The sequence below is a fragment of the Ruditapes philippinarum genome, unplaced genomic scaffold (genome assembly GCF_026571515.1).
Source record: "Ruditapes philippinarum isolate M1 unplaced genomic scaffold, ASM2657151v2 ctg9038_1_1_1_1, whole genome shotgun sequence".
NCBI lineage: Eukaryota > Metazoa > Mollusca > Bivalvia > Venerida > Veneridae > Ruditapes > Ruditapes philippinarum.
This window is the reverse complement of record NW_026854440.1, coordinates 13,678-36,579: the sequence shown is the minus strand read 5'-3', so window position 1 is coordinate 36,579 and position 22,902 is coordinate 13,678. Positions and strand designations below refer to the sequence as shown.

At 32.5% G+C, this 22,902-nt stretch overlaps 2 protein-coding genes across 2 annotated transcripts; both read right to left on the bottom strand.

The window, feature by feature from the left end:
- Positions 1–552: 552 nt before the first annotated feature.
- On the bottom strand, positions 553–21,300 carry LOC132740130 (neurogenic locus notch homolog protein 2-like). Its single transcript, XM_060727980.1, has 22 exons — positions 21,153–21,300; positions 20,114–20,218; positions 19,317–19,459; positions 15,105–15,170; positions 14,181–14,307; positions 13,157–13,327; positions 12,119–12,799; positions 11,569–11,742; positions 8,847–8,960; positions 7,965–8,078; positions 7,556–7,669; positions 6,805–6,918; positions 5,931–6,044; positions 5,487–5,600; positions 4,474–4,587; positions 4,079–4,192; positions 3,554–3,667; positions 3,184–3,297; positions 2,702–2,815; positions 2,072–2,182; positions 1,045–1,233; positions 553–779 (listed from the first exon to the last, which is right to left on the bottom strand). The coding sequence occupies exons 1-22, from the start codon at positions 21,214–21,216 to the stop codon at positions 553–555; spliced, it is 3,312 nt and encodes a 1,103-aa protein (XP_060583963.1). The 5' UTR covers positions 21,217–21,300.
- Positions 17,777–19,102, bottom strand: LOC132740131 (uncharacterized). Its single transcript, XM_060727981.1, has 2 exons — positions 18,498–19,102; positions 17,777–18,070 (listed from the first exon to the last, which is right to left on the bottom strand). The coding sequence occupies exons 1-2, from the start codon at positions 18,663–18,665 to the stop codon at positions 17,777–17,779; spliced, it is 462 nt and encodes a 153-aa protein (XP_060583964.1). The 5' UTR covers positions 18,666–19,102.
- Positions 21,301–22,902: the final 1,602 nt, after the last annotated feature.

Genomic DNA, 22,902 nt, shown 5'->3' with positions numbered 1-22,902 from the left:
GAGTTTGAATGACTTTTTGTTAGATTGAAAAAGGTTACCATTCTTCGGGGGGAATAGTAAGCTCCAAGGTTGAAAATCATCGCCATTTGAAGGATACGTCTGATGAATATAATTATCTAAATCATCCCTTTAAACGAAGCCTAATGTTAATTTCCTTTGGGGTTTGTAACAAACTTTTCAGTATAAACTTAGTTGAAAATAATATGTTGCTGAGTTGCAATGAGAATGAAATCTACTTGCAATTGAAGTGAACAGTTTTCGACGGAGTGAGCAGTCCCCAACATTAGCAATAGACTTTCTAAAGTAGGTGCAAAAAGCACCTAAAGAATGAAAAGTAAGTAATATGTATTTAAAATGAAGTGCAGTTTATTGCTTACAACGAGCGTGCAAACACCAAGGTTAACTTTAGTAACTGGAAATGAAAATGAAAAACAGGAGCAATGACCACTCAAGTCGAAAGCAGTGAAAGCCGATTAATACCAAAATAAGCAAAAGTAAAAAAAAACACATTGAATTCATATTAAAGTTCTACAAACGCAAAAAATACATCAATCACTCATCGTAATTAGCTCCCAGTTGAAACAGACCCAGTTCATTACGACCCGACGCCGGACATGCCCACTGGAACACTGTGTCAACTACCAGACATCCCCAGTGCACACTCTCCCATAATTGAGCAGGGTTATCACAGTTCCTCGTTCTGACCGAATGTCCGGTTCCGCATGTAACACTGCACGGGGCAGCAACTGACCATGCACCCCAGTTTCCATCAACTGGTACTGTTTTCGGGATAGAAATATATGTATAGCATTAAAGCTATAAATAGATAATATCAAAATTCAATTTAGATTTTTATACTTTACATGTTGAAATATGTTATATTATGCTAATCGATACAAGAGTATGATGGAACATGAAAATAGAAATCACAATTAATACAATGAGTTATTGTTTGTTGACGGGTTCAATCTCATTAACTCCTTCGAATTTCTGATGTTAAAAAACAAAGTCTTATCTCACCTCATGTATATTAAGGCAGCCTACCTGGACATGAACCGGCTCCTGAACAAACATTTTCATCAAAAGAGTCCCCGACACAAGGTTGGCCACCATAATCTGGTGGAGGGTCATCGCAGGCTCGATACCGGCGCTGTCTTCCTGTGCCACACGTCACTGAACATCCCTGCCAGGCCTCCCACTGTCCCCACTGGCCGTCCATAGGAGAGCCGATCACTGTATATAAATGTTATGGTATTCGTAAACTCGGATAATTTATACTTCGACAAAAACTTAAATATCCTTTTAAGCATATTAGAAATGCACCTTTCTTTTATTTTCCCCCGGGATATTACTGTTAATTGAAATATGCATAATAATATTTGAAATTAAAAGATGTTTAATTTAAGTTGCGAAACACTCTACAATTAGTATAATGAAGATGAATTTACATTTTTTCGGTAAATTTTTGAGAGAAATTACACAAAAAGTACAAATTATAAAATGTTAGTGATGCGAAAATTTATCGGATTCTGACGTCAATCCATTTGGAACGCCTCGCCCAGTATCGGTATTCGGAAATAATACGGATGAAAAGTAGTTCTACCCCGTGGTTTCTGATGTAAAACATAATGTCTTTTACTTGTATTGGCAATATAATGAGTACCGAATGTATTGTTTTGACGTTGTAAAAATATAATTATGCTATTTTATAATATTTAACTATTTGTCTGACAAAAAGAATAAATTCTAGAATATAACTGACCACACCCGGAAATATCGCATGAATTTACTTAAAAATTTAAGTCATCTTATATACAAGATAAGACCGTTTAGCGTAAACATGTAAGACCGAAATACCGTATCTATTAAATAAGGCTTATCCAAATGATAAATAGAAGGCGAATACATTCATTATTTACATGTATTTTTTGTATAAACAAATTCATATACACTACCGATTTCAGATAGTCAGGGATAGAAACTTTTCTGTGTATATAACCTTAAAATATATCGTAAATATTTGGCAAACATTTATTTAAAAAGAACAAGACAATATGTAATGTTTACTTACAGTAGTCACAGTTTCTGGCGGTATATTGGGGGAAACACGTGCATCTGTATGCATTGTGTAAATTTGTGCACGTGCCGTTAATGCATGGGCTACTGAGGCATTCGTCAATATCTGCAAACAAATTTTTAACTCTCAAATTCAGTAAAAACTTCATCGATATAGACAAACATTTAAAGATCCTATATGTTTTGTAATTTGTAATTATATATGTATGTAATTATGCAAATTGGTCAATTTTCAAACATGGAAGAATATGTAAAATATGTATTGCAAATATTTGTACATATTTAATCATTAAATTATATGCATTCATTTCTTATTGGAAAAATTGACTTAGAATTTATAGAAAACTAAATTCTTATTACCTCCCTTTATTTATATGAAATATTAAATTCGGTAATATCTTTACAAATAATAGTTTTTGAAACTTACAATATCGATAAATCTTAATTTGAGCATCATAACTTGTATATAAAACCATAAAAATAATGTGTTACAGGATCTTTAACTAGGTTTTACAAATTAGTTTTTTCTTTACATTAAGTGAATAAGAATTATAAGATTTAACTAATATCTGCTTTAATAATTGAATAACAACATTTTATATCTTCAACAAATCAAAAAGCTTACCTTGGTCACAGTCATACCCTTGCCAACCAGGGGTACAATCGCACGTGTACTCATTCAACAAATTGTTACACGCGGCACCATTATGGCACGGGTTGCTCGCACATTCGTCAATGTCTGAAGAAATACAAATTAGCTCAACTTATGATTCCAATGAACATTATCAGAATTATTGTAATAATTAAATGTCATGTATTATTAAATATTAGATATTTCACTGAGTTGTTTTTACTAATCGACTAGAAATCGTACCAGTTATGATATTTTTAAATTGGATTATAAATTGTATGTTTGTAACATCATAAACACATTTATGCTTCCGTTTCACTTAAATAACAAGTGTTCGTGTGACGTTGCTCAATCACAGACCTTGACAACTGTGCGCTTTCCAAAATTTGTTAAGATGACTGACTGAAGTAGAAGAAGACGAATTTTTAAGAATCTATTTGTAAGGATTTTAATAACTAAATTTAGAAGTGTTTTACCCGTGTCACAGTTAACACCTTGCCATCCAGGCACACATTCGCACTCGTAGTTGTTCTGGTTATTTAGACACGTAGCTCCATTCTGGCATGGATTGCTCGCGCATTCGTCTATGTCTAAAATAAAATCAGACAAAATATCGGTCTTTATAATCATTACTAACATGATATATATTTCAAATTTCGAAGCATCCCAAATGTTTTATTCGATGATTATTATGATTATTAATATACCATCGGGCATGAGTGATAAGTGATAGAGATTGCTTTCAAATACTTAACATTTGCTTTGATAAGAGCTGTACATTTATTTTCTGAGATTTAAATGCAGGCGTCACATCTTTTGTTCAGATCAACATATGAAAAAAATTACCGACGTCGCAATCAGTGCCTTGCCAACCTCCTGTACATGTGCACGTGTACATGTTCTGTAAGTTGTTACACGTGGCTCCATTTTTGCACGGGTCGCTCAAGCATTCATTTATATCTGAAGAAAGTGAAAAAAGTTACGTTTATAAATTGTACGTTAAGAGGTCAAAGTGTAACGTTATGCTGTGCGTCAGTTCTAACGACATACAGGAAAAAGAAACATTCAGTATTAGATAGTTTTTATATGTAAGAGAAAGAAACACAACAAACCGTCACTCATTTATTTTCATAAATCAGTATATATAACATTATAATCAAATGCGTGTTCATATGTTTCAGTATCATGTACATGTATCATTTATGCTTGACCAGTTATGAAACTAATCTGCCAAAAATAGGAAGCCATACACTGCTGCAGAAGATGTATTGTGCACATATGATACTTAAAGTGTAAGAATCATAGTAATTTCATATTATTTAATTCAGCGTGTATTATTTGCAATTTTACAATATTATAAATATTTCAAACCTTCATCACAGTTGTATCCTTGCCAACCACCCGTGCACGTACAGGAGTATTCATTCCGTCCATTGTGACAAGTGGCACCATTTTTGCACGGGTTACTCGCGCATTCATTTACATCTGAAAAGCAACATGAAACATGTTTAACATTGGCATGGTAATACTACCTGAATGCCTATATCATGTAGAAGTTTTATGACAGTGTTGTTTATCTGAATAAAAAAACTGTAATATGCTTCAATTCAAATAAGATTAGAAGTGTATAAAGCATTTGTTCCGTTAAACAGGGTGCAATTTTTTTTACACCAATCATTCTTTATTGAAGTTACCTTACAACCGCAAATTTGGATTAATTCGACTCTGGTTTAAAGTGAAAAAGTATAAATCTTAAAACACATTACCTGTGTTGCAGTCAGTGCCTGTCCATCCTCCAGTACATGTACACGTGAATCGATTCTGACCATTTGTACACGCAGCACCGTTTTTGCACGGGTCGCTCGCGCATTCATCGATATCTAGATTCAATGGAACGTAAATCTGGTACAAACATGGTAACAATCAACATTATTTTAAACAATAATCTTGCTTAAGCTGAGTAGTTATATAGTTATTTTAGCATTGGTCAAATAAATAGTCATTGTTGTGCGTGTTTGTATTAATAAGCCTAATAAAAACAGAGTTAAATGTTGATAGAAATGAAATGCATTCTGATATAATTTTCAAAAAATGTAGCAGATTCATGTTAGGTTTATGGAAGATAAAGATCACCATTTAACAAGAACTGTCAATAAGACAATGCGCTTGACTATTTTCGGTGCTTAACAGTAATAGAAAGGGGCTTAACTCTGTCTAAAAATAACATAGATTTATGGGACCCATGTTCATAATGCAAGATAATCACAGAGAACAAGAGAGTTAAGTTTCAACCCATCCCCTTCAGTTGTTCTGGAAACACCATATTGCACCTAACTGTGACGTCGACAGTGACGTCACAATGTGACAACGACACCGATGCCGATTATTAGCACAACACTCTCCGAAAAATGTAACTCGAAACGGATTATCTTAGTCACATACTATTTCAATGGAGTACTTAATTACTGTATCAGCTCAGATCAGTTCTATATTTTATGGGAATGTTTTCATTTACATTACATTCTTGATGAAACACAATCCAATTGTCCGATTGTGGTGACTAAAATGTTTGAAGCTCCGTTTATTCAGGCGCCCGACTGATGAAAAGGACAGTCATGTACATTGGAAAGTAACAAAATCATAACGAGTGTTGCAATTGGACAATTCATTTGAATGACGGTGCATGGTAATGCTCAATGACAAAATTATGCAGATATGAATATGAACTCTTCATAAAGAAAGAGAGCAAAAATTATTCATAAATAGATCATAAACAAACCTTGATCACAGTGTGTTCCAGTCCAACCTCCTGCGCACTCGCACGTGTATTGGTTTTGCTGATTGTGACACGTGGCTCCGTTTTGACATGGGTTACTCGCGCATTCATCGATGTCTGGTGAAGCAATTGATATGTCATTTTAGTTTAATAATATTTTATTGCATATACAATACATGTATTATACATTATTTCTTTAAAAGAGTGGATTGACGGGTGCATGCCCAGTATTGTACGTTTATGTACCCAATATGTACAATGTTAAATGATATCCAGAATATACCAATATTGTCCGTGTAGTCTGTAAAATATCATGCAATGGTATAATAGAAAAGAGAAAACTCTAAGACAGTCTTGTGGGGACTTCTTTACTACATTTTTATAGAAACAACGTCTTATCTTCTTCAATCAAGGGTCATTGTCGACATAAAGTTAAAAATAGTTTACCTTGGTCACAATTAGTTCCCTGCCAGCCGGCAGCGCACGTGCACGTGTACATATTTCTTCCGTTAGTGCACGTGGCACCATTCTTGCATGGGTTGCTCGCACATTCGTTTACGTCTGTGTAAATAATGATATAAATGTTTGAATATTTACGATACTAATAACAATTTTAAAGGGCAATCAAAACAGCTGATTCAAGAGGATAATGTATTATAATGTACATTTATGTGTGCTTTATTCATGTCTTATGTTTCTTTTCATTTATGTTATATAATTGTTTACTGAAGAATTCTTTCTAATGTATACGCTATTTGACAGGACATTTGACATTGTCATAAATATTTCTAAACTTTCGAAGCATTTAATGCAGCATTAACAATTGATTGGCAGAACTACTTTAAAATAGGAGCATTACTTGTAACTGAACATTTTGCGAAAGATTCTCTTTAAGTATCCCAAATTACACGTTCCATAGCGTGTTTTGTCTTTCTATACATAAACAGTAAATACATAATATATACAAAAACATTTCTACTCAATATATTACAGGATTGTGCCAAAAGCTTTTACAATATAATTGGTGTCCTTAATCTAAGGTAACACGGATGAAAAAATAAATTCTTGAATTTATATACACAGATCGATTGGAATATTCTTACATCAAACTTCAAGCACATGTAAGTCTGGCATTCTCTTCACCTAGCGTTAATAACAAAAATCTGGAAAAAAAAAATTACGTGTCATGAACAACAATGACTCACCTTTATTTTGCTATTTTTTATTTGTCATTTAGAATCTGCCAGTGAAATGCATAATAAGATTTTTTTTTACTTTGAAAAGATAATAAGAACGAAAAATGTTGTGTTGTTAGTGTTACCTTGGTCACAATTGGTTCCTTGCCATCCGCCAGTACACGTGCATGTGTATCGATTTTGAAGATTGTTGCATGTGGCTCCATTCTTGCAAGGGCTACTCGCACATTCATTGACATCTTTAAAATAGAAACGTTTAATTCTTATCAAATGTACAAAATACATGTACCAAGACCTTCAATGTTTCCTTTATTATAAGTTTAATTTCCATTGAATGCGAAAAAAAAAAAATCAAAAGAAATACAACACTTAAAATATGATATTTGTGTTTGTGGCGCTGTAATATGTTGCAACGCCGCTAAACGTTGCAATTGCTACTAAATGTCGTAACTGCCGCTTAGATATTGCGACATACATGTATAACGGTAGTACTGTGAAATTTATCGGTAAGGGAACATTATACGACATTCAACGGTAGTGTTGCGATATTTAACGGCAACATATTTTGAGACATTTAATGGCGATAACGACATTAAGCGGCAACAGTGCGACATTTAACGGCAACTGCGACATTTAGCGTCGTTGCGACATATAACGGCGCCACAGTGTTAAAGAAAATAGAAAAAATAATGAATACGTACGTATTGTTAACTTACATTGTTTCTCCTCATATTTCATGTGTATTTACACATCGAATGCTCGGTAAAGAAGACTGCCATATTTATGTAAGACATATTAATTGTCCAAATTAGAAGATGATAATTACAAAAAAAAGACTGAGAATGAATACTTCCCCAAACGTTTTTTAAAGTTCACCTGTTGTACATGTTGTTCCTGTCCAACCGGAAGCGCACGTGCACGTGAACTGATTCCGCCCGTTCGTACATTGCGCGCCATTTTTGCATGGATTACTCGCGCATTCATTCACATCTGTAAGTGAAGAAAAAAAAGATAATTGAAATTCTCATTTCATTGGTATGTTAGGAACATAAACATAGTCCACGATTAACATACAATTATGTTTCTTGTGTTATATGACAGAACTGATATTTATTTCACAAAATATGTATTCATTTCTGATATAACTTATGTTTTTAATATTAAGATAAAAGCATATTATTGAAAGAGACAGGTAAAATAGCACTGAAAACATAAGGAAACTCAATGAGATAATTATAAAAAAAATGTTTATATACAAATGTATGTTTAACATTGTTTAACTCACCAGTGTCACAATTTGTTCCCGACCATCCTGCAGTACATGTACACGTGTATCTATTTGCTCCATTCACACATGCAGCACCATTCTTGCACGGGTTACTTGCACATTCATTTACATCTAAATTGTTAAATATACTTGAAAAACATATTTTTCTCAGCAATAAGGTATACAGTTCAAAGGGACAAATTTTCAAGTTTAATACAGTTCTAAAAGTCCTGTTCCTCATTCACCTCTCGTAAATCAAGTTACGCGGGAATGTCAAAGTGGCACGTGTTTTGTGAAATAATAATGCAAAAATTTTGCAATTTATGACGGAAATAATCATCACGACACGTAAATGAAACAATATATTGTTTCGTCAGTTATTTTTACATTATATTGCCTGACTTTTTAACAGTATAGGATAAAACAAAAACATATACGAGATAAAAAATTTGAGAAATTAATTATCATATTTGGAAGGAGTTTCAAAAACTTTAAGGCACATAATGGCTCAGAAATACTTTTTTATAAAAGTTGGAATTGGCAAAATGTGTTTAAAAATGTTTTAGTAGTGGGTTTAAATTGCAGTCATGTATCTTAAAGGGATCAAACGTAAACATGGTAGTATTTTGAATTGCATACAAAATACTAATTCATTGTAATCGAAGCAAGAACTCAATATCAAAGAAAGTTGATCTAAACAGAAAATAAGTAATTTTTTGAAACTGTAACATGTCACCAAAAATAAAAAAAATATTGAGTAACAAAAACGAAACCATTTCTGATATATAATGGGCCTTTAAAGAATATACTGCTTTATATGCTAGTAATAACGCATTTCAGAGATAGTATAAAAACAGATTTTAAAAGAAAATTGACATCAATGAAATTAAAATGATATACCTGCTGTACACGTAGTACCAGTCCAACCGGAAGCACAGTTGCACGTGAAACTATTCTGACCGTTTACACACTGCGCACCATTTTTGCACGGGTTACTTGCGCATTCATTGATATCTGTAAAATAAAAGCTTATGTTCATTTTTTTTTCAATATTTTGTATTGTATTAAATTCCAGTGATGATTAATATCAATTTCAAGTCATGTTATGGGAACGTATGCAAGGTTTTAAATTAAAAACAAGACTAAGTGTTTAAGGTATTGTAAAATAAGAGACTAAAAGAATGAGAAATCAATAAAATGGATGTACATAGCATTGATGATAAAGATATGGATAAACTAATGTTAATATTTATATGTGTAAAACTTAAAATGAATAATATATCAAACAAATTGCTACATGACAATGACATCATATGTTAATATTAATATATTCATATCCCGACTTTTGACGAATTTACAAAAAAACATCAAAGTGAGTCCAAATCAAACAAACACAATTGTCTTTACTGTCATAAGAAGAAGAAGAAGAAGAAGAAGAAGAAGAAGAAGAAGAAGAAGAAGAAGAAGATGATGATGATGATGATGATGATGATGATGATAATAATGATGATGATGATGATATAATGATGATTATTATTATTATCATTATTATTATTATTATTATTATTATCATTATTATTATTATTATTATTATTATCATTATTATTATTATTATTATTATTATTATCATTATTATTAATATTATTATTATTATTATTATTATTATCATTATTATCATTATTATTATTATTATTATTATTATTATTATTATCATGATAATGATGATGATACCGATGATGAGGATTACGAAGATGAATATGATGAATAAGATGCTGATTATAGTGACAATGAGGATGATGCAGTTCTCATAATATAGAAGTTCTCTAATTCTTGTGATAATTGTTGAACGATTATAACAAATGACTGTATATACGGCCAGAATGAGACACATGTTTGAACTTTCGACTTATACATTTGAACGACTAACATAAAAATCGCAATTTAACAGCTGTATAATCCTATTATGAGATGTTATATTACCTTTGGGCTACAAGTACCTAACCTTGTGCTACTTGGTCATAGTTTACATAACTTTCACTTACTTATTTAGATTAGCCAAGTTTTGACGTTCAGGTCAAAGTTTGACAAAAAATAATTTAAAAGAATCCCTTGTCGTGAGCAATGTCTGTCCGATTAACACCTAGGATACTATTAGAAATATAACGTCACAGCCTAAAGTTGTTCCATTTATTTATTATTTAAAGTTCTATTTTCAGCTGTACTCTCTTAAAGTTATAATAGATAATAGCTCCCAAATGACTTTTAATACATGTATATATTGAGTTTCGCTGATTTTGCTACTTTACAATCTGTCAGTCCTACGCATGCGCTAAATATTTCTTCCGTTGTAATGAGTATTAATAAACATAAGAAACATATAACCTTATCGCAGGAGCGTGTACAATTGCCTTGGAATAAATGCAAAAAGTAAATTCCCTTGACCTAATAATATTTTATGACTTGCATTTATCTTTCACAATCAACAGACAGATTACAGTTTAAAAGTTGTTTGTGCCAAATATTACAGTTATAAAATAACATAAATACCTTGAACTTATAAATTCATAAGTGTAATAAGGTCAGATAAGTAACGATTAACCTATATTGACATAATCCAAATTAACCACCTGAGTAGAATAAATTTGTAAAACGCTTACTACAGACATGCAATTATAGGCTCATTATGCTTCAAAAATCCAATAATTCTTTATTCTTTAAAAATTACAAACTGAAAATATTATAATAATGTTTTGTTTTTTTATAGTTGAACAAAGTAGCACTTCTTTTGCAGCGATGCGTCGTAAAGGTGTCAAAATGTAAACAAATAAGTATTTTGAAATCCATATGTACAAAAGACTAACTCACTATACTTACACTCATTGCAAAAGCATAAAATAGTTCATGTGTATTGGCAAATGAGGTTTTTTTGGAATTTGTAAACAAAAGAAAATGTTAGCAATAATGCGGTATAAGTAATTGAAAGAGCATCGAAACAAGAGGTTATCTGATTTGTACGAGGGGGTGTAGCCCCCTAGTATTAATCAGTAGCCCCCGAGTATTAATCAGATTGCCGAGGGCTTTGATGTTCTTTCTCTTTTGTATTATAGTCAATACCCTGTTGTAATAATATGAAACCCCGGCAAAAAGGAACCAATGAACGAACATCTGAATATGATATTTCTGTCGCTTTCCCTTTCTCTGCCGTCACATTATGTAAACCCCAGCAAAAATGAGCCAATCAATGGGCATGCTCTGGAGTGCGGGTAACTAATTCCTGCACTCCAGTTAACGTACTGTGCAAGTATATGTATACGATTTAACTCTGACACAATTTCAACAGAAAGGTCCCCAAAATATGATACAATGGGTGACACAAAGCGCGGTGATAGTGAAAGGGAAACAAATAAACGAAATGTGTGCATATTTATTACGTATAGATTGATAAGTTTATTAATAAACCAAATAGAAAAAAAAGTTTGGAGGTGATATGAAACAATTTCGAATTTGCCATGCTGGGTCACAGAATATGAATCTTGTTACTATACCCACGTGCTAGGTGAGAGGCAGACGAGCTGCTCCCTGTCAGTTACATGATACCAAAAACTTCTCATTTATAAATTACCTCCACAAGTCGGCTGACTCCCACTCCAAACACCACCACTGCATGTCCGAGAGGCACTTCCGCTTGTAATTGTGTACCCGGCATTGCAGCTGTACGTGACGGTATCTCCAGGATTTGTTCCGGTAAGAGAACGTGAACCGGAAGTAATTGTCGCCGGTGTTCCACACGACAGTACTGAAATGTGGTAAATGCAACAGAAATATTCAACAAAAATCTTTTAAAGTTAGTTAACAAAATAAAGGTCAAAAGTGCAAAAAAATATCAAATTGATTTCGGTCTAAATCTGAAATTGTTTATGTACCATAAGTTAATTTCAATACGTCAAAGACCATAATTTGAATACAAAAATTCGATGTTATACATCGTACATATAATACGTACTTACATTTGGTGACTCAACCAAAAGGCGTAATTCAACATTTTAGAAGATAAATAAATTTTGTAACACTTTATACACATACATTTGCAAAAAATTAGCATAACTCTCTTTGAGCAATCTATACACCATAATAACCATCAAACTTCGCAAGTCTCTTTATAAATAACTTACTGAATTTCAGACCAATGGAGGCGCCGGCCACACCGGAAAAGCTGGTCGAGGTTTGATAGCCACCACAACCACCGAAATGAATCTCAAATTGGCTAGCGAAATATTCATCAGGAATGTAGTCTGCCGTGCTAGTAGCGGTCGCATAATCGTACCACACATGCAATAAATCTGTTTTCCCGTGCGTATAACTTCCATAGGCTTTTCTCTGACTGTTATACAACAGTGTAAAGTAACTGTTAGGGTTGCCGTCACAGTTCTGAAATGTATAATCTCTACCTTGGACTCTCCATCCTTGGGTATCATGGTAATGACTGACTCCGGACTTGGGTACGAAACCGACGTACAGATACGGGGTCATGTGACCATTCTGCATTTGATTATACCCTGAATATGAATTGTACAAGACGCCGAGATTCTTGCTCGAGTAGCGGGTGATTTGTGCCGCTGTGGCGTCATATTGCTGTCCATTCGTGCGTTTGTGTCTGATAAGAACCTCGGTCTTCTGGGTAAACAGCTGGGCTAGGTTTGGGTCCACATTTATAGTGTTTGAAATAAAAGCGTAGCCATAACCGCTTTTGAATAGGCAGTAAACTCTAAATGATTGTCCTTGAGCGTTAGCAAGTGTATAAGTGCCGCTTGACGGGGGTGAACTCGCACTCGAGTATACTTCAGCACATGTTTCTGAAACAAAGGTATATTTAACGGTAAACATCTGTTAATAGCATTACTTTATTATCATGTCTTACTTTAAGCTAGATTTAATAATTGACCTGCTAATTTTGTTAACATTAAAGTTGAACAGCTTGAGGTTAAGATCTTACATCGGACCATACGTGAATAACGATGCACGATTTAACAAATAAAGTGAAAAATAAAATATAAAATACTTGCAACGAAGACTATCTTGAAAACAACGATTGTACTATGAGCATCACTACCACCACCACCCCCCCCCCCTCCTCCCCCACTCAGCCCCTTCAGCACCCTACAACCCTCTGCGTACTTAATATACAAAAAAAAACATATTTGCATACATACTTGGACATGCAGATTTCGTACACGTGCCAGTTTCAGTAGCACTTCCAGAGCAGGTTGTTCCTCCATGAGCTGGCGTTGGATTGTTACATGACCTTGACCTTGTAACCGACCCAGTTCCACACGTGACAGGGCAACTAGAATAGCTACCCCAGTTAGACCAGCCACCATTTACTAAAAGCAATCATATTTAAATATTTAAATATTCCATTTGGAATTATGAATGATGCTTGTGATACATTTTGTAAAACATGAATCTGTTATAATAGATAGTATACTTTTTAAAAAAAGGAATGAGAATTGTTATTGTTTGTAATTTTACTACCCCCTTCACCCCCACCCCCAATGAAATGAACCATGTACAGTTTCATAGATTAATGATAAAGATTCTCTTTATTATTGCCATGTATAGTTATAAAGATTGTTGGCAGGTTAAATAGCCATATATAAATGGCTGTTTGTAAATATAATACAGAGCCGCTAGGCGAGGGTTATATTGCAAACAGCCGTTTATATACGACCATATAACCTGTCAACACTCTTTATAACGAATTTATAATACGGCAAACATCATTTTAGAGAGAGAAAAGTAAGATTTCTTCATGAATTGACAACATCCGTGTTTATAAAACACGTAAACGTCACTATTATCCAATAAAAAGCGACGTTTCAAACGTGCAGTATTATAAAGTTTTATACACACGGCTGCTGTTAATTTATGAAAGAAATCCCCCTTTTTTCTCTACAAAATATGCTTGCTTGGGTTATATTTCTGAACAACCGTTTATATAGGTTCATACAATCTGTCAAACATATTTATAACTAATAGTATAAACGTCACGTTTATCCAATTAAAAGCGATGTTACAAACTTGCAGTATTGTAAAACCCTTTCTTTGCTAGATAACTATAACGGTGCATCAGGGGTCATTAGAATTTCAGCCGATTATTCTAAGGCATATCAACCGCCAAAAAGAATCTCTATTTGAATTTGCCTTAAACAATTTTGTTCAAATGTGACGTCATACCAGCCCTCTCAAAAAGAAAGTATCCATCGCTGCCGAATCCGAAGCTGAAACGTACACCATTCATAGTGGGGATCGAACTGCACCAGTTCATAATTCTGCTTGAACCTATTGAGCTGCCCTTTCCAACCTGAAAATAAGTGTTTTTGTTTACTATTAAAACAAATAAAAGATACTGTTTCCAGTTATTATGTTTGTTTATACTTTATTCTAAAGTCATACAATATAAGTAACAGTGCATGAAAGACAAACTTTAAAATGATTTGTTGATTTTGTTTGACGTTTATTTGTTTATTTTATTATTATTATTATTATCATTATTACATTGTATTGTTATACTAATTGTTATTGTTGTTATTATTATTTTTATTATTACCTTAATTATTATTATTATTATTATTATTATTATTATTATTATTATTATTATTATTATTATCATCATCATATCATAGATCATATATTATATATCATATTTTATTATTATTATTATTATTATTATTATTATTATTATTATTATTATTATTATTATTATTATTATCTCATCATATCATAGATCATATATTATATATCATATTTTATTATTATTATTATTATTATTATTATTATTATCATATATCATATGTCATATATCAGATATTATTATTATTATTATTATTATTATTATTATTATTATTAATATTATTATCATTTCTATTCATTTATTTATTTATTTACGTTTGGATTAATGCAACGATACTGTTTCATTGAGTTGTGTTTGAAATTTGTCTGTCTACGTTAATAAAGTTCAGTTATCATTAAAGTTTGTAGCTTTTATAGTCCTTACCCAGGTATGTTAATAAAACCGGAAACGTGGTCATGAGTTCTTAGGGCTCGAACCCATGATCGCTTGGTACAGATGTATTATTTTCAATATAAAGACATATTTACCTGTACACATCCGCCGCCCCACGAGATCCAGAACCAACGATAAGAGCTTGAGCTTAGGACTGAACCCTGAAAAACAGATAGAAATAAGTATTGAACATTCTGAAACATACGGTGGCACAAAGGTGACATGTGTGTTTTTATTAATCTGGTGGCCACGAGATACTATGTCGTGACCACGAGTTACTCAGTTTTTATTTTTTCTCTTCATATTAATAACTACTAGCCAATCGTTGAAAAACTTGGCATTTTCTCCTTTTTTACAGTTAACCATATGTTTTAAAATAATCAGAAATCGCGAAGCATATTTAACCAATGTTAATTTAGCTTCAAGTTTAAATAGTTTAACTACAATAACTACCAGATAAATCTTAGTTTTGTTTAAATATATATCTTTGTACTTGATTTGTTAACAGTTTCTAGCAACATTCAAGGCCTAGATCGCTTGCAGTCACATATGAAGAAACGTGTTAGAATGTCTCGAACCTACTATCTCCGAAACAGGCACCCTAAACTCAATTCCTAACCTCTCCAACATATATCAACATATATCTTAGTGAAAAAGGAAACTTATCGAATACTGCCCTCTATTGGTTAGGGGTGTCATTGATAAGGATTTTTGTATCGATATATCGATAAGGAATTATCGGCGATACAGCGATATATCGATTGCTAGGCAAAATTTAGCTTTCAATGTTTCCTAAGGACACTTACTATGTAGAGTTATATTTAAACATATGCATGTTGTGAAGAAAACATGTGATAAAGCAAAAAAGATAAATAAACTATGAAAACTATACAATTTGTTTCTTTTAATTATTATAACTTATAATAACTATGGTAACTAATGACTAGTAATTATCAACTGTTAACCACTTTCAAATTACCAAACAGTACTGCCACCCTTATGTTTAAATGTCAATGGATTATTTAGCAGGATTATGGAATTAAAAGACACACATGACTAGAGTTAACTCAGTTAAGTAATTATCTGCTAAGTATTACTCAATAACTGACATTAACTGTCAACATTGTCAACATTTGACTTAAACATCTTGTAGTAACAATGCAGTCTAGCACTTTATATGATAAACACTGAAACAGTAAACAAGGAACTGGCAAATCAAAACTGTTAGTCTGTTACTGCAATAGCATCACTTTTTGTAATTATGATACAGGAATATTAGCATGTCAACATTATCAGCTGTGAGCTGGCCTCTTTTCTTATTCAAAATATTTCCAGCTGTGGAGAAAACTCTTTCGCTAGGAACACTAGTAGCAGGAATGTGTAAATATTTACAAGCACAAATTGAAAGGTTAGGATAAATTTCTCTCTTTATTTTCCACCATTCAATAGGATCTTGCTTCATGGACACTGTTTCTGTTTTATATCTCTCTATTTCTGCTTTCATTACAGTTTGGTTTGATTCTGAACTTTTCTCCTCTTTTATAAACAGAACATCAAAGAAATCATCATCTGAAGCATCTAACTTTGGTTTTTTCACCAGATTAAGATTTTCATCCTTTACCTCTACTACATCTGCATTTGGGTTTTCAGATTGAACTGACTCAGGGCTTTGAGCTACACTTTCAATTATATCAGTGTCAAATTCTGTCTTGACCTTTACTTTATCAAGTTCTTGAGACATTTCAGTCATCAAAGTATTAAAGACAACTTCCTGTTAATCACTGATCCATACCATGTTCTTGAATCTAGGATCAAGCACTGTTGCCATTGCAAGAAGTTTCCTCACATCTTCTGACTGATACCTTTTCATCAGATCTGTTTTTATAGCATCTTTTGCTTTCTTTATCAGAGGGCTATCAGTAGTCTTTGATACAAAGTCGTGTTTGATAAACCGTTCCATCATAGGCAGAATCAAACTTGCTGTTGCAGATTTTTCAGCAGATACTCTTATAGTTGCTTCTTCTACTGGACTAAGCAAATCTTTTAAATCTTCCATGTTTTTCCTATCTATATCACTTGGCAACAGGTGTGAATACTTCTTATCTTTATATAATGCTGTCCAAATGGCAGGCATAGTCTCTAAAAGTATTTTAATCATCGCAAGTGCAGAGTTCCATCTGGTATCTACATCTTGGATAACCTGCAGCTGTTTCAAATCAAGTGAAATTTGAGCTTCATGAAGGGCACTTGTTTTAAGACAGCTTTGTTTAAACACAGATACTAACTTTCTACACTTCCCAATCAAGGCACTTACTTCATTAACTGCAAGGCATCTGTTAACTGCTAAATTCAATGTGTGTCCAAAACATCCCACGTGTGGTAATTCAGCGACATTGCATGCATTTACAATATTCGCAGCATTGTCGGTTACACTGACCGGATCTTGCAGGTTCCATTTGTTAATACAAACTTTCATTTCCTGGGCAAGATTCTCAGATGTATGACTGATATGAACGCACTTTGTGTCAAGAACTTTAGAACAAAGCTGAAAAGTATTTGTGTCTATGTAGTGACATGTTGTCGTAATATAACTTTCAGCATTAATTGATGTCCAACCATCTGTTGTAAAAGCATGCCGCATACCCTTCTCTAGATCTCTTTTGACTTGACCAACAGTATTATGATACATAAGCACAATGTTTTTCTCAAGCAAATGATTTCTTGATACAATATTATAGTGGGGTTCCAGTTCCTTAATCCTTCACCTTCAACTGTAGTTAATGGCTGGCTTCATATCCGTTACTATATATTCAGCAATTCCTTGAGAAATTGTTGTTGCTTGACTAGAATTGAGAGTAAATGGTTTCTGTTTGTTAAAAAGACTAGGAACTGTTGTTTGTTCAAGTTGTTTGGATGTAATTTGAACCGTTACTTGATCTTTCTGGTCTGATAATTGCGTTGATGGTAGACTTGGTAGTGAAGGAAAATCAGACTTCATAGAGACATGACTGCTGGTATACCTACTGGTACTGACTGTCACAGAATCATTGCTCACTTGAACCTGAAAAGATAAAATACAAAAATATTATAGTGTTGAAATATTTTTTGATTTACATCATGCATTAAACATCAAGTGATATGGTTATTCTATCTATTCAAAAAAAATTAGATCAAAACATTGAAAGCTTTGTTGCTTTTTTTCATTACTACAAATAGAACAACAATACATTTCTTATGAGTTTTTAAAATATCCAAGGGTCAGCCACATGACCTTTCTATTTTATTTATTGTGAAAAATCAGTTAAAATGTTTATCATAACCAGTGTCTATTCTAGGAGGGGGGATGGGGAGATTCACTCCTATTTTTGAGAATAAATTCTCACTTTTCGATTAAAAATCCCCCTCCCCCTGTTTTTCAAATCCCAGAATAGACACTGCATAACAGCTTAATAATCTCAGATGATTAACGAAAATGAATTGTACATTACCGATGGGCGATGAACGACTGACCAGTGTTTTCTATCTAAATGGCTTCGCAGGTTGGTAGTATTACCGCTGTAGGGAAGGATTTTGTTGCAAATATTGCAATTTACTTGGGTCTTTCCCGCAAACGTGAAGTGATTCCACACGTCGCTTGTTTTCTTTCTTAAAGCCATGATTTTGTTGTTGTTGTTGTTGTTATTATTACGTAGTTAAGGTTTAGGCTAAATGCCGTCCTTTACGTTCCAACTAACCGGGGGTTTAATTGGCAAATTATAGTGTTTAAAACTTGAATATTTATTAAAGTTTAACATTTTGTAATCAAAATTTGCACAAAGAAACACTAACTAAAAATTTCTTGGCATTTTTCTATTATAAATTCTGAATTCGGGGTCTTTCCTACGCCTTAGTAGACATGCGAGATCACAACGAAATTCGGCAGCATTCGTCACATACACGGGGAGGTAATTTTGGCGTTGATTTCCGTTTTCGTTTTGGATTTTTTTTTTTTGAAAACTGTTTGCATTCGATACCCGATATTTCAAAAATGGAATCGATATCGAATCGGATTGCAAAGATCGTTGATACACCGATATCGATTGAATCGATTACACCCCTACTATTGGTTCCTTTATTGGTATTTCAGATTACAGATTAGGAGTAACCAATATTTGGAGTTACAAATATTTGAAGTTACCAATATTTGGAGTTACCAATATATACCAGTTGCATTTCTATAAAGTTTATTAAGCATAATTCGATTCGTATGAATTTGAAATATACCTTCGCGATAAATCATCGGTAGTAAACGGAAATACAAAACTCACCGAATAGCTCACTCTGTTAGTTCCTTGCTGACTATTTCTGATCACAGATTGGCTGTTACCCCACCCACCAATAACAATTTCAATAACATTGGTTCTGTAATTGTTACGGTCGTTCTGTAGCAACACGTGCGCATCGTTTCTACCTGTTAAATAAAGTTTAGTTATTTTACTTAAAAAGCAACATGTTTCTTTCAGTCAACCTAACCCGCTTTTCTAGATGACCAGTGTCTGTGCAGGTAACAGACTACTTATACATGTGGCAATTAGACTTACAATCGCAACTCTCCGGCCCTTTCCGTCAGTCTTCGGATTATAGAAAATTGTTAGATTGTTAAACTTTATGTATCACGGAGAAATTTAACCTTGGCCGATGCTGTCACCAACGACCCCTGGATATTAAATTAGTACAGATATTTACAAATATTTGGCAAATTGATCTTTAATACATCAAATGATTATATTGACAGCTAAATTAGTATCAGGCATTACAACAAATAACGAAAGAATCATACATGGGCGTTGTTGTCAAGTGTTCGATACATAGTCCAATATTAAATATATTTGAATAGCAACAAATAAATTGTTCCAGTATAAAATTTTTCATTATATTTCTTTATCATATTTTCAAATTCGTAGCTCATTCTTTATCAAAGTCCTTACCAAGTTTATAAAAAAATATAAATATAATGTAATATAATAATATATCTAATGTTTTTAACAATATTTAAGATACTTATTAGAAATGTGCCCATTATAGACCAATCCGCTTTATATGTACAATAAAACACATATCCTACCTTTGACCTGGAAGGTCAAGGACGTCCTTGTGTTGACTCGAATTCCGTCGGCATAGGGATCATGGCGAGTGTAGTCGTAAGCATTTGGGCAGTAGTACGTCACACCTACGTAAGACAAATGAGCTTAATGAGGAGTTATCTTAAAGGAATTCACTGAGGTTTATAAGACTAATACATAAAATTTGATTTCTTTCAAATAGATCAACATGAGCACTTAAAACAGAAAAATAAATAAAATATAACCAAGAAATATACAAGAAATACATGTGTACATTGAAAATCGTATGTTTTTGCTATTCTCTGTCCGACTTGAGTGAAAAGCGTTTAAACGGTTTTCAATTTTGGGTCATTCTTACTATTATAAAAAGTATAATGTAAAAACGGAGCTTGCTAATGATCTGTAATTTTGCACATAAGTTATTAGTATAGATCTACATCAAAACGAGTAATAATCTCAAAAAAAAAAAACATTCCATTCCCGTCATGTAAAAAGAACCTCAGTGGAGTCCCTTTAAAAAGGAATATTTATATATCCATATCATGAATTTTATTAAATAATCTTTCCTTAATGCAATTTGTTAAAATTTGCTCCATTAAAAAACCTCATTGTTTTTACTTCACTGTTGAAACTCATTGCTTACACACGCTCAATATTAAAAACTTTTATCAGTTACTTAAAGAAAAAAAAGAAGAAAAAAGTTTTGTTTTTGTTAAAAAATATGTTTAAAACTTGTCTTCCTCAGATAACTTAATCCTCCAAGAAATAAGTATTTATGAGCTCATGATTGTTCTTATATTTTCATTTTATACATGTATATAAAACTAACAAAAACTTTTAAGCCTTACAAGATCAAAATATTTTTAAAAAAACATAATATATGTTAAAATTGTCATATCTTGTTCTAGTACATATGAACAATGTATATACTGTGTACATTGTAAATATTGGAAAACAACTTTTAACAGTTTATTACTTAAAGGGCATACATACATTTTGATGATTAAAATTCATAAACAATAGTGAAAGAAGTTAGAATACCTTTGCAGGGTGTCAGTGATAATCCGAGCACCAGCAGGACAATCCAGCACCTCCCACAATTCATTGCGACGGACTCAAACCGACAAACCTTTAATGAAAGTATTAGAAATACTTTAATTTTGCTATACCAATAATTTTTCCATTTATATTCAAATTATGTACCATCACATAAAATCTTCATAAAGACCCATTAACTTCAATAGGACAATCTTTTTTTAGATATTTCAAAACCTTTATTTTTGGTCTTCTGTTTCAAAGCTACTCAATGACCATATATGAGCCGTGTCACTACAAAACAAACATAGTGCGTTTGCGACCACCATGGATCCAGACCAGCCTGCGCATCTGCGCAGTCTGATCAGGATCTATGCTGTTTGCTATCAGTTTCTCTACTTGTAAAAGGATTTGTAAGCGAACAGCATGGATCCTGATCACACTGCGCGGATGCGCAGGCTTGTCTGGACCGATGCTGGTTTCAAACACTTTATATTGGTCTTGTCATGACACGGCTCATATATACTAGAGACATTTGTTAGTTTCTTTTAAGTATACTTCTAGTGATTAAACCACTTAGTTTGGAAGTCAAAATATATCACCTTTTTCAATGTTCGCTACCGTTATCACAAGTAATTTCAAAATCAACGCTTATTTCATAAAGTGATAAAGAATCTTACATGTTCTCAATCTACTATTAAAACTTTATTAATCACATGTTTGTCCTTTATACACATTTCTGAGGCATAGTACGCTTTTACATAAAACAAAAATGTTATATTTCCAAAATTAAATAAAACGTTTCTTCTGAATTTTATGTTATGAGAAAGAAATTCATTTACAAAACAAATATGACAACACTGTAAAACAGTATACAAAACAAAAGTATACAATTATACTGAAAACTAAAAAAAAATATGAAATTAATAAAAAATTGTACAATTGGACATACATTGTATTGTTATTTTCTCTCTAAATATCTAAAGATTAACTATTTAAATTACATAAATATGTGTATTTGTTCTATAATACAAATTGAGTAATATTTACGAAAATATATATAAGATTTATCTATAATAGTAATTAACTTAATTATACTAAAGATATACTACCAGTGGAAAAGTAACTCCGTGCGCCTTGGGTGTGTGACTGACTATTGGTATATAATTAAATTGTCCTTACCTTGAAACTCTTTTAAGGCCAATCTGTCATATATAATAGGCTTAACTTACTTTCAACTGGATTACAAGTTAATATAATACTAAGAAGAATCTGAACATATTTTAGTGCCAAAAAATCTACATTTTACCGTACTGATATGTCGCACTCTTATGATCGTCAAACTTTGGACTGATTATTTAAGTTAGCTAACCTTAAGCTTATTAGTGATATTTGGTCACAAGTGCCAAAGTATTTAAACGCATAGGACACTTAAACAATTAAATTTTTATTTGTTTTTATTCAGACTACGAAAATATAAAATCATTAACATATTTCTACAAAACAGTCGCGCAAAAAATATATATATATTGTTACAAGCCAGGCGTAACTAGAAAGAAAAGCCAGCAACAAACTTGTTACAATATAACAAATTTATTACAGAAAAAATATTAAAGAAAAATAAAATAACAAATAACTTTTACAAATACCTGAAGTCCAAATAAAAGTGAAAATCTTAAATGTCTAGTCTGATCCTGGAATGATCCTTTTTTGAATAACACAGTTAAATCCAAGTTAAATCCAAGAACACTTTAGA